This window comes from Scaptodrosophila lebanonensis, unplaced genomic scaffold, assembly GCF_003285725.1.
Source record: "Scaptodrosophila lebanonensis strain 11010-0011.00,11010-0021.00 unplaced genomic scaffold, SlebRS2 tig00000024-arrow-pilon, whole genome shotgun sequence".
NCBI classification, from domain to species: domain Eukaryota; kingdom Metazoa; phylum Arthropoda; class Insecta; order Diptera; family Drosophilidae; genus Scaptodrosophila; species Scaptodrosophila lebanonensis.
Window position 1 is genome coordinate 13,113,929 of NW_022060538.1, and position 15,220 is coordinate 13,129,148.

The following is a 15,220-nucleotide window of genomic DNA, read 5'->3' on the forward strand; positions in this document are numbered from 1 at the left end:
TCAGCACTTGATTTTAGTGGCAATGATAATTTGAAAGTATGGGCTGAAGAGATTATTACGATCCTAACCAACAACTATATTGAAAGGGTTCCTTTTTCGTGTATGTAAGTTTTAACGTTGGAGTTGAGTTGCAATTATTAATTTTCCCAACACGATTTATTTTATTCAATAATGGCGATTCGAGAATCCAATCAGAACTTCGAGTTTGTCCTTCTAATCAGATTCACAAAAGCCGTAAAGAAATACATTTGTCGGAGTCCATTGATTTTAAGTGGAGTTTGGCTTACAGCTACAGCGTGAATCAATAACTAGATTACCACATTATTTGTTTAAATGCCGTTACTCATTTTATATGAGCTTCGAATAAATAATATCTACAAATTTAATGTAAATTAAATATAACCGCTGTCTAGTGCCGTTAACTCAGCTCAGGCTCCGCGGCCCCATGCGTGGCACATTCCGGGGGCTACCCTTGGTCTTTGCAGTCTTCCGAGCGTCGTCGACATTTTCGTCTTCCCCGAACAGCAGGGCGGCCAGGCTAGTCTCGAAGGTTGTGGCTTTTCGTTGTGGAGGAGTCACGGAATCTTCTGCTCCATTGGTTATTGGTCCCTTCTTAGTGGGGGACGTACTTAAAATGGTGCTGAGCGTCAATGGGGTTGGGCTACTGGAGGAAATCGTTGTCTTTGGACGGGTTGTAGGAGCGTCCAAGTGGATTTGCGTTGCGTTTTGACTAACTAATGGTAATGCTAGAGGCTTCTGCGTGTTCTCCAATACTTTCAGTTTTTCATTAGTGGGAGTTTTAGGTTGCTCTCCTCTCTCGATGTTGAAGTTAGGTGGATATATTGGCTTGAAACCGCCCTGCAGTTCCGGCTTAAAACTGTCCAAGTCGATGGACTTCTCCGTGGTGTTTTCAACCATAACCCCCTCTGTATGCCTTTCCTCTACAGGCTCGACATCGGCACGATTAATATTATTCTTTTCGTATACTGAATGAGCGGTCGTTGTGGGCACAATGCTCCAGCTGTTCAGAGGAGAGTTCATTGGCGTGGCATCGCTCGCACCGCCTACACTAATACTGGGGTAAAAAGGGGCCATGAAATCTCTCTCAAAATTTTGTCCTCGCAAATTAAAATTTGCACTTAGATCGTCCTCCGTTTGCGTGTCACTATTTCGTATTTCGTTGATAACTGGCGTGGCCAAGTTTACGTTTGAGAATTGTTGATCCCTTTCGGCAACGTTGCGAAGATACGGTTGCTGCTCTGTTGGTGTGTAGGCAATAGCGATGGGCACCTCTGTTCCACTATTTAATGCATCCCTAATAGGTGCAATCAATACGCCTTGCACCGACGCCTTCGGCTGCAACTCAGTTAATGACGAATCCGGTTTCTCAATGGGATAGGGGAAGTGGCCGCTAGGTATTTTCTCAACCTTGGGCTGCTGCGGTTGAAGTTTCTTATTCTTAAGAATCGGCTCCTGCGGCTGGTCGTGTATGACAGAGAAGGGTGTGTTCTGATACTCACTACCGGTGAGTGCCTCCGCATGAGAAAAAGATAGCGACGGAGCTTTCATATTTTCACCAGCACCGGCCTTATTTAATTTCTCGCCACCATTGGGAAACACAACGTAGAGGCCATTCTGTTCGTTAGGTGAATACGGTTTCATTTCTTGTGGGTCCATGTCGGCCGTCACTTGGATCTCGCCGGCGCCGGTATCATCATTCGGCAAACTCACCGGCTTTTTCTGCGAGTGAAGCATTTGAAGTGTGACTACAGGCTCTAGTTTCTTCTCATCGCCGCTCAAACGTTCCTTGCTGGACGTCACCGGCTGTGGTGGGTCATTTATAACCAAGTCCTCCTCCTCGAAATTGTATAGCCCGGTAGATGCGCCTGAGGGCGCATGCCGCTCTGTTAAATGCACGTTGGGGCGAGGAACATGCAACCGTTCAGAAGGAGGCTGTGGCCCCTGTTCTCCATAGGGCGAGGGCGGTAGTCGATAAACTCGTCTATTTATATCGACGCCATTGGGTGGTGGACTTAGTGGGTATTCAGGCTTTCTGTTAAGAGGGTAACGGCTCTGGAGCTGCTGTTGAGCTAGGGGCTGGCGGCGGTGTGCGAACTGCGGAGGCGCCCCGGTATTATATGGACGCTTCATGCCCTGTGCGACTCTGTGCACGTTACTGGGATCCTGCTTATATTTAAGCGGATGGGCATTGGAAATTTTGGCGTTCGGTCGGAATTGCGGTAAGATATTTGGCAGGTCCATGCTGATTCGGCTGTTGCTCTGGAAATTTTTGCGTTGGAATTCATTGTAATGGGGAAAAGGTCCTGTTGGCTGCTCGTGTGGTCGATGTCCCGGAGTTGGGGGTGATTGCGGCGCAGTTGGGTTGTGAGGATAACGCGGTGGTGGCTCCATGTTCTGGGATGGGGAATGTGGGAATTGTTCGTTGCCGCCAGGATGTTGCGAGGCAGATTGCTGTAAGGTAGAGAGAATTCGAGGTAAGAGTATATGGAGATCTAATTTAAATATATGCTTACCAGTTGCTGCTGTCTGTGCTGGCTCATGGTAAGTACCTCATGCTGTTGTATTTCCAAATTGGGGTTTCTGATAGAGCTCGCACCTTTCTCATGTTTATTTGAGGGAAAGGTCACAGGGTTGCTGCTTTTGATTTTTTGTAAGCTTAGCGGCTGAGCATGACCATTGATGTGTGAGCCCGCAGGTGGACCGGGCAAGACGGCTGAAGAAGTCAGCTCCATGGACTCATCGTTGGCGGGGAATCGTATATTTGTCGAGACGAGAAGCTCCTTCGTGTCTGAGTTGTCAGTGGGTCCTTCAGTTGGATGTGCTTGTAACTGCGTAGAGGGCTGTTGATAATTCACAACGGTTGACAGCATGGGTCTCTCTGACCGGTTCGGAACAGACGATTTGGTGGGACGAGAAGGGGAACCGATTAAGGGCAGCTGTTGGTAGGGCGAGGGCGCTTCTGGGGGACGTTCACCATAGCCGAATGGCGCATAGTTTTCGTTTTGTTGAAAGGAGGGGTTCGGCATCTCTGGCATCGGTGGAACTGGACGTTTAATACTGGCTATGTCCTCATTTATAACTTGGCCGTATTGCACCCCGGGCGTATCCTTTGATAATAGCGGATTATTCCCTATAGTGCCGACGTTATTCAGATGCCCCATTTGTTGGCTGCCCAACACAAATGAAGCTGACTGTTGGCCAGGTGAGATGACCACATTATTTATCTGACCAGGTGTTGGACGATACTGCATTACGTGTGGTTGTTGTGCTTGGTACGATACGTACTCGTTGCTGTGGACTTCTTGGCTGCCTGAAATAATCTTCTGTTCGTTAGCGGGTAGAGGTGCCTGATGCCCGTACGTTTGGCCATCGGACACTGACGAGGTGGTATAGTTTTTAGACCGTAATGGCACACTGGGAAGGTATTGTGGTTGCATTGCGAATGGGGACGGCCTGGAGGGTGCGATAGGTTCGATTAAATTTCCTGAGGCATCAAAACCCTGATTTTGCTGATAATTATGAGCCACAGCAGATTCCTCCTCCACTAGACTGTTGAAGATATCGCCCAGCGTCATCGGAGGCTTAACTGTAGCTTCCTGCGCCTGAGTCTTTTTATTGCCCAATGTGTGGTAGACGTCTGCGGGTTCCAAATTTGGTATGTGGCTGAAGGCCGGTTCGCTGACTGTAGTCGATCGTATGGGATCTTCGGTGAAGACCACAGGTGGACTGCTACTTGAAGTGTAAATTTTGACGGTTGATGCTGACTCTGTGGGGAAAATGGGGGCCTGTGGAGTGGGATGGTGAGTAGTGTAATCCACTATGTGGCTGCTTTGGGTCGGCTTAGATGGCGTTGCTGTCGTGGTGGATGGAAGCTGTTTCTTAGCCACTGCTGTGCTGTTTGCCATCGGAGTGGTCTTCTTTATTGGCACAAACTTTTTTCGTGTGGGGCTGGTGCGTACCGTTACTGGCGCTCCCGTAGTCGTAGTTGATGCAGGGCGGCGTGTTGTCGTGCTCTTTGTAGTCGTTGGTCTAGCACTAGTTGGAGCCGAGGTGCTAGCTACTTTGACGGTTGTGGTTGTTTGGACCAAGTTAGGTGTCGCTGCGGAACTTGAGATGTAACCGGCCGTAGTGGGAGGTACTGCTGTCAGTTTTGTGGTTGGCACCGTAAAGAAGTTACTGGCGTTATGAATGGGAGGAGGTGTAACTGGTGCCATAATTGATGTTGGTTTTTTATTCGTCACATAGTTCTTATTACTGCCCTGGTACTTCAAGTTGGCATACGAGCTAGACACCAGTGGGTATACAAATTTCGACGAGGAATACTTAACGGGAAGATTGAGAAAGTCGTGTATATTTGGCCCGCCTCCACTCAGTACGATTTTCTCCTTAGAATCGACTACCTCGTTTGCTGCGGGCTCAATGCCTGCCGGCTTTTTGGCGCTAAAGTCCAGCTGCCCAGAAACAGGATCTTGTCGAGCATAGTATGGCTTGCCATCATTAAATATCTGATTGGGCAAGACGTAGCTAGTGGAGATTATATCTTCCTCGCCAGATAAGTCTCCGCCTCTTGCTTCCATACGCAATTGGCTGGACGGTATTTCAGTGTCGGTTGTCGTTGTGCCTTGGCTAGAGCTCGCCAACAGAAACAAGAGCAAAACGCAGTAATTTATGGTCTGCATTTTGCGTGTCAAAGTCAATTGCTGGAAGTATAGGAAAAACAAATAATGTTACTTTCCACCTTTTGTTAGCTAATGACTTAAAAAGAGTTGAAATCTTGAATTTCATAGCTAAATAAATATACAAAAGATTGTAACATTTATTACAGAAATAAAAAATTGCTGAGCACGTCATTCCACAGTTGTACATATACTATATACAAGTATATATATATATGTGTATTTAAGCCTTGGCGAAATTGACAAGGCGATTAGTTTACTTTCTTTAACTTAATTGAGACTAGCTACTAGCTAGGTTATTGCTGTAATTTCAGCGCCAATTCCGGTCTCTGAGCATATGATCACCACCCCGAAACAAACACTTTTGTTTTTCACGATGCCATTAAAAGAGTGCTCCTCAAGTTATTGTCATGTTACCCATGAGTTGGTGCTTTGTAAGGGGCTATTAAGAAATGACTTTTGAACTATACATTTATCATGGGAAATTATGTATACTATATGACTCATAATGTTTATATATACGTACGTACATAGTGATAAATAAATAATGATAGAATGATAAATCTATGCAAAGGTATGTACATGTTTAAAAACGTGACGGAATGAGGGAAAGTGTTTGTCTTCTTTAAAATTTATATTGGTATTCGTTTTAATTTTTTTAATCTTAATTTTAGAAATGTCTGCACTTGTGGCATTTTTTTGTTACTGAAAAATGCATATTGACTTGCGTGTTTTATGTGGATATGAATGGCAAGCGAGGAAAGTAAAACATTCGGGCCCGCTTCCATTTCCGCTTCCGCACGAAGTAAACAAAACCAAATGCACAAAATTTACAAACGGATAAAAGAGTATGAATATGGCATCGACTGGTGCCAGTTAAAGAAAATATTAATAGAAGTTTTTTTTTTCAAAGGAGAAAGTCGGTACTAAGATGGGAAGTAAAAAAATTGCACCCACAATTAGGTTGAATAAATGAAGGCATGAAGGGAAAACAAACCAATTTACTGTGTCGCGAAAAATGTATTTTTCAAACAAAAGAGAATGATAGATTATTATTATTACTGAAATGTACATTTAATTTTTTTTTTGTATGACATTGAAATGAAAAGTTTAGTTTGCCAAGTATGTTTCAGTTTAAGGATTTCTTAAATGCTTCCTGGGGAATTTAACAAATGGACATTGAAATATAAATAAACATTGGGAGAGTTCTTCTTATTGTAGCACTACACTATGCTACCAAATTTTATTGGCAAGTACAGCAGCAGCATTTGCACATATTCAAGACATAGGAATAAGACATGTTTATAAGCCATCTATTCTTGCTTAATACACATACAAGTATGGATAAAAAGGGTTTAAAATGAACGTCTTTTACTCGTATTATAGTTTTAAATATTTTCGCATTGGTTCATGTCAAAACTGAACTGCATATACTATACTTGTAAATTGATTTTGCCGTAAAAACAATTTGTTCTGTTTTTTTTTTTTTTTAAAGTCTTGTTTACTTTGGAACACACCTTGTAATAAATTTAATTTTTCCAACGCTTCATTTATTAGTGGCAAACAGCATAGTTTTGATTTATTCCCGTATGCCTCTCATTACGAAATTGATTAAATATTAGGATAGTGAGTCAGGGTATCTGTAAAAATGATTCAAATATTTGTAAAACTATGTACCTTCGCCTACTCTGGATTTATGTTCTCTTTAATGTCATTGAAAGAAAGTGTATATGTATGTAAAAAAAATGCTATTCTCGCTATTACCTTGTCGATAGGCGAATATGCTATGTTGTCGGTCGCGCTTACAACAAATTATAGAAAAGCAAACAAGTTTCATAAATTGTGACCCAATTGCCCAGTTTTCGTTGTCGTTGTTGTTGGCTTGAATTTACATACATTCATAAAATGTACAAGTACTCGTACGTACATAGATGGACAGTTTTGAGTGCCGACGTGAGTGTAAAAATTGTTTATATAAGGAAGTAGATACTTCAGTTCTCAGACGACTTGTCATTCTTTCAACAGCTTATTTGCATAAGACCTAGACAGCGTTCCCACTAACTAAGAAGCGTAGTAAAACAAATAGTATAACTATCTTCTATTAACATGCAATAATCCACAATTATATTTATAAGTGGCGAAAACAAAGGAAAGTAGTGTAGCTATATTTATACATCAGTTCGATAAAATCGACTTTGAAAACGAACCGAACGGCACTAGAAAGCAACGGACAAACACGTACATGCATTACCATTTCTCTTTAGGAGAAATATTTAAATATAAGCTTCAATCTCCATCTAAAGTTCCAAACTACATTCCTATACATACGAGCGTTTTCTATGATTTCTACACCAACAACCTTTTTTATTTGGTATAAGTACATAGTACACCTTTCAGTATATATGTACTCGTACTAGAATTCAGAAGACTACTAGCTTTAGACAATGTAAAATATATTTGTTCATTAGGTAGTCCACAAATCCACTCTTTTGAATGTTTCATATTTCATAAATTTACAAAACCGAAAAGTCAATGGGTGAAATGGCTATAGGGACGAAGAGCTTCCAAGCTATAACTTTAAGAGATGTTAGCTTCAATAATTCCCTTTTTTATTCCAGCATTGCTGGATATACGTTATATATATGTGCACAGAATGACAAAACATCTATCTGTCAGCTAGTCAGCACGGGCTAACACATTTTGTTGAGCTTCGAAAAATAACCATAAATTTGTAAATCTTGCTCTCATACTTCTGGAGATCCAGACACACAGGCGGACATGTTAACGACTCATCTTGTCAGGGTGATTAAGAATAAATACATAGTATAGTAACAGTAGCATGCAATAAGATATATATCTCACTGACAAAATGAGTAGGTAAAGCACGTTTCTTTTGCAAAGTATACGAGGTGTTATCACTAATCCAAACTGGGTATGTACAAGTATTTTTTTAGCTTTCGATGTGTCTATGACTCCCCGCTAGAGACGTTTTGTTATAGCTCCCATAAATGTATCTTGGCTTTTTGTTTTCAAATTTCACAGTTACATTGTTTTAGTTTTTTGTCAAGTTTTTACTCGTATAATGAAAGTTAGTGCCGGAAATGTAATCTTTGTTCATGCACAGCAAGAAGCTGTTATTGTTAAATACTAATTTATTCATTTGAATTACTAAAATTTTCATTACCGAAAAAAAAACACTTCATTAATATGCATATCTGTATAGCAGACGACTATAGCATTCCATTCATTTTTTTAATTGACTTGCGGTGATGCTTTCTTTATTTTATTTGCACTCATAAGATTTTATGTATATTTATAGAATGCACTTAACTATTTTATGCAATTGAATATATACATATGTACGTTGTTGTTATTCATCTATTATTAGTAATAAAAAATTGTTATTTATGTTTTGAAGTTCAGGGTTGTTTTAACCGGTCCTGCGCGCACGACTCTCGCATTCCATTTTAGTTTTATGTAGAAAACAAATCAAATGCGCTTCCGAAACACTAAAGTGAATAACTTTTACTTTTTGCAAACGTAAAGCGTCTAAATTTCAAAGCTTCAAACAAACTATTCCATAATTGCAAGACACAATATAGCTTAACTTTATTAACCAATAGTAATGACCATCGTTGTAAAAGTAATAACAATCCAAAAAATAAGCTCCCTATGCAGTACAAGACTTAAAGCACTGTGAGAAGGAAGTTTCAAAAGTAAAACAAAGCGAGGCCAAACCTAAAGCCCAGTTGGTCAATAACCGATTTTAATTTAAACTGTCGTTGAAGAGCTGATTTATAAACCACTGCCTGTTTGCCGCTTTTCTATATTTTTTTTTCAACACCGTTGTAGCAGCAGCGACTTTCACTTTTGCCAGCCAAAAATTTCTCGTTGATCTTTTGACGCACATACATATGCAGTATAAATACAAACGTATATACACTAACAGTCGTATACCGATAGAGAGATAGAGAGAGAGAGAGAGAGAGAGAAAGAAAGGAGAGAGAAACGAGTTCGGGAAGAGAACTGCTTACAGTCTAGCAAAATTGTATTTTAGCTTTGAAAAATACAATTAATCCTAAGAAATTCCAGTTTGAAATGGCGCCAAAGAAAAATTGGTAGCCTGTGGAGCATATGTAATTAAAATGAGTGAAAATTAATAAACTCACTGCCCTCCCACACACACATACACAGAAGTTGCTGAGTGTATGCATGCACTCTCGACCAACGGCTTTTACTTACACAATTTACCAGCTGACCTTATTAACGGCCAATGCACAAATATTCGCTGCCGAGTGCGCCAGTGTTGTCACCACAGAATGTTTTCATGTATGTGGATGTGAGCGAGTATCGAGACTGATGTGTGGTATGTCCACAATTTTATTAGGACACGAGCTTAAAATATGCAAATATTTCAACTATATATGCAAATTGAAATTTTGTATATATGTCATAAAAATTGGTCAGTGACATTGAATTTCATTTATTTTTTGGAAAAATTTTCACTTTTTTGGTGTGTAATCAAAAAAGAGAGATGAATCATTTCAGTGTAGAAAAAACTAACGCTTTCGCATATTTGAAAGTCATGCACATTTTTTATATGTACATACATACATACATGTGTGTAGCTGCGTTCATAAGAATTACCTAGCGGGTCAAAAGCAGAGCCAAAAAAATGAAACATATGTCACACCGTTATAGTCAAGCCATATTATATAGAAACTCAATTCCTCATTAGCTAAATAAGGTAGGTCGTTTCAGACGAAAACTACGCAAAATTATGGTCTCTAAAGAATAACAATGAAAGTAACAGTTCGTGTTTATAATTTTATATTTGATTCGAGCAGCAGCGGCAATAAAAAAAGAAAATCTGGTACCCTTGTAAGAAGCACAGGCAAGTAAATGGTGAAATTCTTTCCTACTATATATTTGTGTGCAATGCTTATGAAGTGTTTATATTAAGCTTCTACTATTCTATCATAAATGGAGCGAAAAACGCACATACGTGTTTGGGGTTAAGAGTATTAATAGAGCGGACTCAAGCAAACAAAATGTATGTTTTCAACTCAGAAGAAATCAAAAAGTTCGAGTAAGTTTTGGAATGAGTCATAAAATGGATAACTATATGCTAGGCTTGACAAATTTTGATCTGTGGGCCCTGATAAATGTTGTTAAGACAGCTAAATCCATTCTAATGAACTTATTATAAAAGGTAAGCTGCCAGGAAATAGTACATAAGATAATTTGTAATTATGTAGATAAGTACATGCATATGTGTAATAATGCTGCTTAAATAATTCAGATGATTGGCTGAGCACGCTACATATTTATGTATGTATATACATACCCGTAAAATGTTTATAATCACGCGAACTCAGTAACTTCGAACATCAATTTATATAATAATTCAATGGTATGTATTCTCTATAAAATAACATGCATGAAAACTTCAACGGTACGCCTGAAATAATGCAATACCACAGTAGTTTAGAGCAAAGAACTTTACAAATTAACATATTTGGTCCGCAATTATCGGCATTGTTAGTAAGAAGTTGAAGCCGAATAAGCGGCACGATTTTATTTGGGTCAACGAAATTAGATAGAAATCAAAATATGACCATATGTATCTAGGTACATATGTTTATGTCGAAAGAATTTGTTGTTTGTATTGGAGAAATTATTACCATAATAAATACAAGCATTTAGAACATTATATATCGAAATGATTCTTAATATATAAATGCAATGAAAAAAAAACTGCCAAGCTACAGTTATAAAACAGAAACAGAAGAAGGCAAAGAGGCCAAATTGTCGATCAGCTCCAACAAAACAAAAGACTCAGGGCAGAAACTTGGTCATTTTTATGCATTGTCGCATACTATTTACCTAATTATTGATGTGGAACTCGTTTGGTGCATTTGTATGAATACAGTCTTTTCCTGAGTGTACAATGCATATCTTTGTCGTTCTCCGACGAATTAGCTACATTTTATAAGTTACACGACCATGTTAGTTATTGCCTTACCCAAAATGCTGGCTCTGGCTTCCGAAGTTATGAGGCGTTTCTTTCTTTGTGGACGCTGCTTTATAGAAAATGACCACAATTCACTACTTTCGAGAGTGCAAAGGTATTCAATGCACACAGCAACGGCGCATAACTACCGTTTTATTATTTCCATTTACAAAGCCGTGCAAAGGTAAATTGAAGTTTTCTTTATTTCACGCTATTCCTCGTCCGTGATATCTTACTCTTTTGCTTGCCACTTCTGAGTCAACGCGGCAGAAACTCACAGAACGAACCAATACCAACGATTATTTCAAATATTATTTTTAACAGCTCTCGTACTTTTCGTTTAACATTTCTTTTGCGCACTTTCTGCCTCTTCGCGAACACGACCGTTGCGTTCGATAGTCTTGCACTGAATGAAATTCAAGCTGAGTCAAAGAAATTTTTATTTAAAAGAAAGCACAATCAACCAGCTGTAGCTGTACACGCACTTCGGCCACAAGCCATGCTGTAAAACAACTAACAGAGCTACTGTTAAGACCACTGTTTACATTTTGAAATTGAAATTTACTGCTCTGGAACATTTTAATTGTTTTGTAAAGCTTGTGGGATTATATTTTTAATGCTGATTAGGTGCTATTAATAGCTACTAAGCTACTTACTAAGAACACGGTTACGAAGCTGCACTTTCATTTTGGCATGGTACTTTGATTTTAACTATGAGTTATGCAAAAATCCAAATGGACAAGTTTTATAGCGTTCCATTATAGTTTTATTGTCATCGACAAATGTTGAGACTCCCGAATAGCAATGACAGTGAAAGCGGAAGCGTTCATTGATGTGCATTTTGCGCAAAAGAGCAAGAAATACTATAGTTTAACAATGACCGAGGCAACAAATGTTCAAATTACTTCATTCGTAGAAATCATGAACGTACGCAATCAAATTATGTTGACAGTGTTTTCTTTTGTACTCAATTTTATTTTTATAATTTAGGTGCATACTACAGCTATTTGTACCAATAAGCTGCGATGTTTTTCAATATTTTACAGTAATATAAAATGGGATAAAATACGCAAATCCATATGTATGTTGACATATAAATAAGTACATAAGTCTGTTCAGTATTTGAGGTGAGATCCTTTAAAATGAAGATTCTCTCCAATTCGTCTCCAATTTTAAATAAGTTAACATAAACAATTAATTAATTATATTGCAATTTGTATGAAGAAACTCAGATACCTGTAATCTTTATTCACATTTATGACTTATTTTTTTATATAAAGCAAACTCACGTTAAATAAAGAAAACAAAATGCAAAAAAATACATAATAATGCCGGGCCAAAGTGAAAGCAAATTCAACGCTCAAAGGTGTGGGTGGCATAATAGTAACATTATTTAATTTTTCTTTCTGGTTTATTTGTAGCAGTGTCGATGTTGAGTCAGTGGGTCATTTCGGTAAGGTGTCTGCTTGTTAAATATAAGTTACATTTATTTCAGACTAATACATTAAATTCTATGAATTAAATAAGGATATATACTTTTCCGATGCTTTTAGCGCATTTCATTTAATTTAGGTGCCAGTAAACTGACGGTCACTAGAGTATGCACACTTGCACTAACTTTATTTGTAGCTCTTTATTGCGCACTCGTCCCTTAACGACCCTGATTAAATGGATTATCAGGGGACTTGTTCCACTCTTTCATAAGTAGCTGCTTCCACTGGGACATACGGAGTTGAGGATTTTCCGCCTTAATGCGAGGAAGGTTTGCGGCTTCAAAGCTTTTGTACGCTGCACGCATACGCTTTTCCGGGTGTTTATCTTCTTCATCATTAATGCTAAAATTTAAAACAAGCAGGTAAATTTATATTATAAAAAATTAAAACCCAATTAAGTTAATATTTTAGTAGATATACTCTTTTTAGGTACCGCCTAATACACTCCAACCCATACAGAAAAAAGTTCTCACCTCAGCACCGCCAGGGCCTGGTCAACATTTGTAGCTAGACATGTATCTGCCATTGCACGATTGAGGTTCTCCTCAATGACAACGTTTTGCTGCACGACAGTACGAGCGGCGGGTTTGTTGGCAGAATTAATTGCTTCAATGACTCGTTGTTTTTTGTCCAGTTCTTCCAATATCTGCTGTCGATTGATTTTTGCAAGTGGTTGCTTGCCCTGCGTTCGTATGGAGCTCATTTCCTGGTCCAGCAGTACTTTTGCTTCGGCCTTGCGACGTGCAGCTTCTGCACGTTTTAATTCATCATTCTCGCGGCGGCGCTGCTTCGCCAAATTTTTCTTGTCATCATCTAACCACTTGACATCTTCTGCCTCTTTTGCCACCCGTTCCTGCGCTGCCTTTTTTATTGCATCCTTTCGTTCACGCGCCTCCACTGCTTTTGAGTTCAAACCCATTTTCTTTGGCATGGTGTTGTTGTTGTGTGTGCAAATACTAAGTGGCCGTGTTTCTGTGATTTTATTGTTTTTAGTTATTATGTTCTAACGATGCCTATAAAATATCGATGGTTGAACTTCCTCGACACTCTATTTTGATAAAGATGGACAAATTTCGATAGTTTTAAATACTGTTTTAGTATTTCATTCAATTCAACGATTAAGTACCATCAGTATTTTCAAGACCGATCAGCTGCTCAAACACTTGGTATTTCCTCTCAAGTTCATTCGAATCATTAGTGGTATTCCTGCAACTAATTTTGTTTTGTAAAAGCCCTCCTAGCAAACAAAATATATTTAAATAGACTCCCTAAAGAAAGTACTTACAGCTAAAACTAATACATTGAAGTATACTTTGGTTGTTAAATCAACTTTAAATAGGGCTGCCCAAATATTTTCTACATGAAAAATTTGCATCTAATCTGATTTATTCACTAATAAAAATTAAAGTCAGCTGCAAGAGTAATTTTTATTTCACTAAGAAGCAAGAATATATATTTTTATAAATGTACATATATTACACACACACTCAGCGGAAATACGTGCATCCCTATGTGGATATATGCAAGTATACATATTAATGTAGCTATAAGCGTATTATTTTGAAAATATTCGATATAGGATACCGTATCTATTTTACTTTTTGCCCAGCTCAGCTGATCGCTGCGCCGATTTTTCTACGGCATTGATCAGAGTCGCCCTGCAATTGTGATGGAATAAATTGTTTAGACTGTTAAAGTATTGAATTTACGCTACTTGCCTAAGGTTCCCTTTTTCCAATTCGTGGACCCCCACAATGGTAGAACCACCGGGCGAGCACACTTCATCACGAAGAACTGCTGGATGCTTTCCAGTCAAAAGCACCGTTTTAGCCGCTCCCAGCAACGTCTGAGCAGCAAATTGCAACGCCATTTGTCGTGGTACTCCTTGCTTAACACCTCCATCTGCTAAAGCCTCGATGATCGTGTAAACAAAAGCAGGGCCGCAGCCAGAGAGGCCAGATATTGCATCAATCATTGTCTCCGGCACTTGCTGTGCCACTCCAAGTGAGTTCAGCATTAAATGCACCTTTTCAAGGTCTTGATGTGTAACATGAGAGTTTCCCGTGTAGACAGTGCAGCCTTCCCCGATCTGCATTGACGTGTTTGGCATTGTTCGAATAATTTTAATTTCTGAGCTGCCGAAGAAAGTTAATTTATCTTCCAAAGACTTCACAGTTGTGCCTGCTAACACTGAAATGAATAGTTTATTTCCATCCTTGGCCGACGGCACGTATGTGTTTTTAAGTGCAGTTGTGCAGGGCTCTAACATGTGTGGCTTTACACAAATAAAAATGATGTCGGTGTGCTCCACCACTTCGTTGTTTTCGTCTGTGGTGCCTGCGCCAATCTCGCGCCATCGTGCGAGGTTTTCAATGTGCGGTCCCGATGTCAGAACTTGGCTTGGCTTTACTATTCCTCTCCCAATCAACCCGGAACCAATTGCAAATGCCATGTTGCCTCCTCCAATAAACCCGATGCGTTCGTCCAATTTTGCCATATTGCAATTAATTTGATTCCGACTTTTTCAAAAACTTGTTTGCAACCAACAGCGATTTTCCTCTCCAGTAATAATTTCTTTTACAATATACACACATATGTTTGTATGCATGAGTTCGTATGATATGTTGACGGAAAAATTTGTCGATGGCAGCTTTTCGATTACACTCGATTTTAAAATATAACCTTTTTTTATTTGGAGTACAGTATTTTTCAGCTTGGCAGTATAATGTTGACAGTAAGAAATGTACTCGATAAGAAAATCAGTTTGTGCGGGAAATTTAAAAACTATAATTTCGTGCAAAAACAGATCAAAGATCAGAAGAAGCAGAATATATTGGCTCATCTTATTTTCTAGGGAATTCCAGGGCTTAGCGAGAAAATACGCTTGTTAAAGATAATGCAGATGTGTAGCTTTAGCGTCACTATTCATATACAATTTAATTTGATGATCACACTTTCGACGTACTGAAGGGTACATGTATAGTCGTATATGTATATATGTATATGTATAGTACATA

The 15,220-nt window shown here is 39.0% G+C and overlaps 3 protein-coding genes across 3 annotated transcripts; all 3 read right to left on the bottom strand.

Moving 5' to 3' along the window:
* Nucleotides 1-413: 413 nt before the first annotated feature.
* Nucleotides 414-4,712, bottom strand: LOC115620297. Its single transcript, XM_030513479.1, has 3 exons — nt 2,535-4,712; nt 1,556-2,472; nt 414-1,519 (listed from the first exon to the last, which is right to left on the bottom strand). The coding sequence occupies exons 1-3, from the start codon at nt 4,698-4,700 to the stop codon at nt 424-426; spliced, it is 4,179 nt and encodes a 1,392-aa protein (XP_030369339.1). The 5' UTR covers nt 4,701-4,712; the 3' UTR covers nt 414-423.
* Nucleotides 4,713-12,077: 7,365 nt separating this feature from the next.
* Nucleotides 12,078-13,226, bottom strand: LOC115621199 (coiled-coil domain-containing protein 124). Its single transcript, XM_030514778.1, has 2 exons — nt 12,677-13,226; nt 12,078-12,545 (listed from the first exon to the last, which is right to left on the bottom strand). The coding sequence occupies exons 1-2, from the start codon at nt 13,132-13,134 to the stop codon at nt 12,362-12,364; spliced, it is 642 nt and encodes a 213-aa protein (XP_030370638.1). The 5' UTR covers nt 13,135-13,226; the 3' UTR covers nt 12,078-12,361.
* Nucleotides 13,227-13,656: 430 nt separating this feature from the next.
* LOC115621089 (pyrroline-5-carboxylate reductase) lies at nt 13,657-14,807 on the bottom strand. The gene is made up of 2 exons (XM_030514622.1): nt 13,922-14,807; nt 13,657-13,861 (listed from the first exon to the last, which is right to left on the bottom strand). The coding sequence occupies exons 1-2, from the start codon at nt 14,698-14,700 to the stop codon at nt 13,798-13,800; spliced, it is 843 nt and encodes a 280-aa protein (XP_030370482.1). The 5' UTR covers nt 14,701-14,807; the 3' UTR covers nt 13,657-13,797.
* Nucleotides 14,808-15,220: the final 413 nt, after the last annotated feature.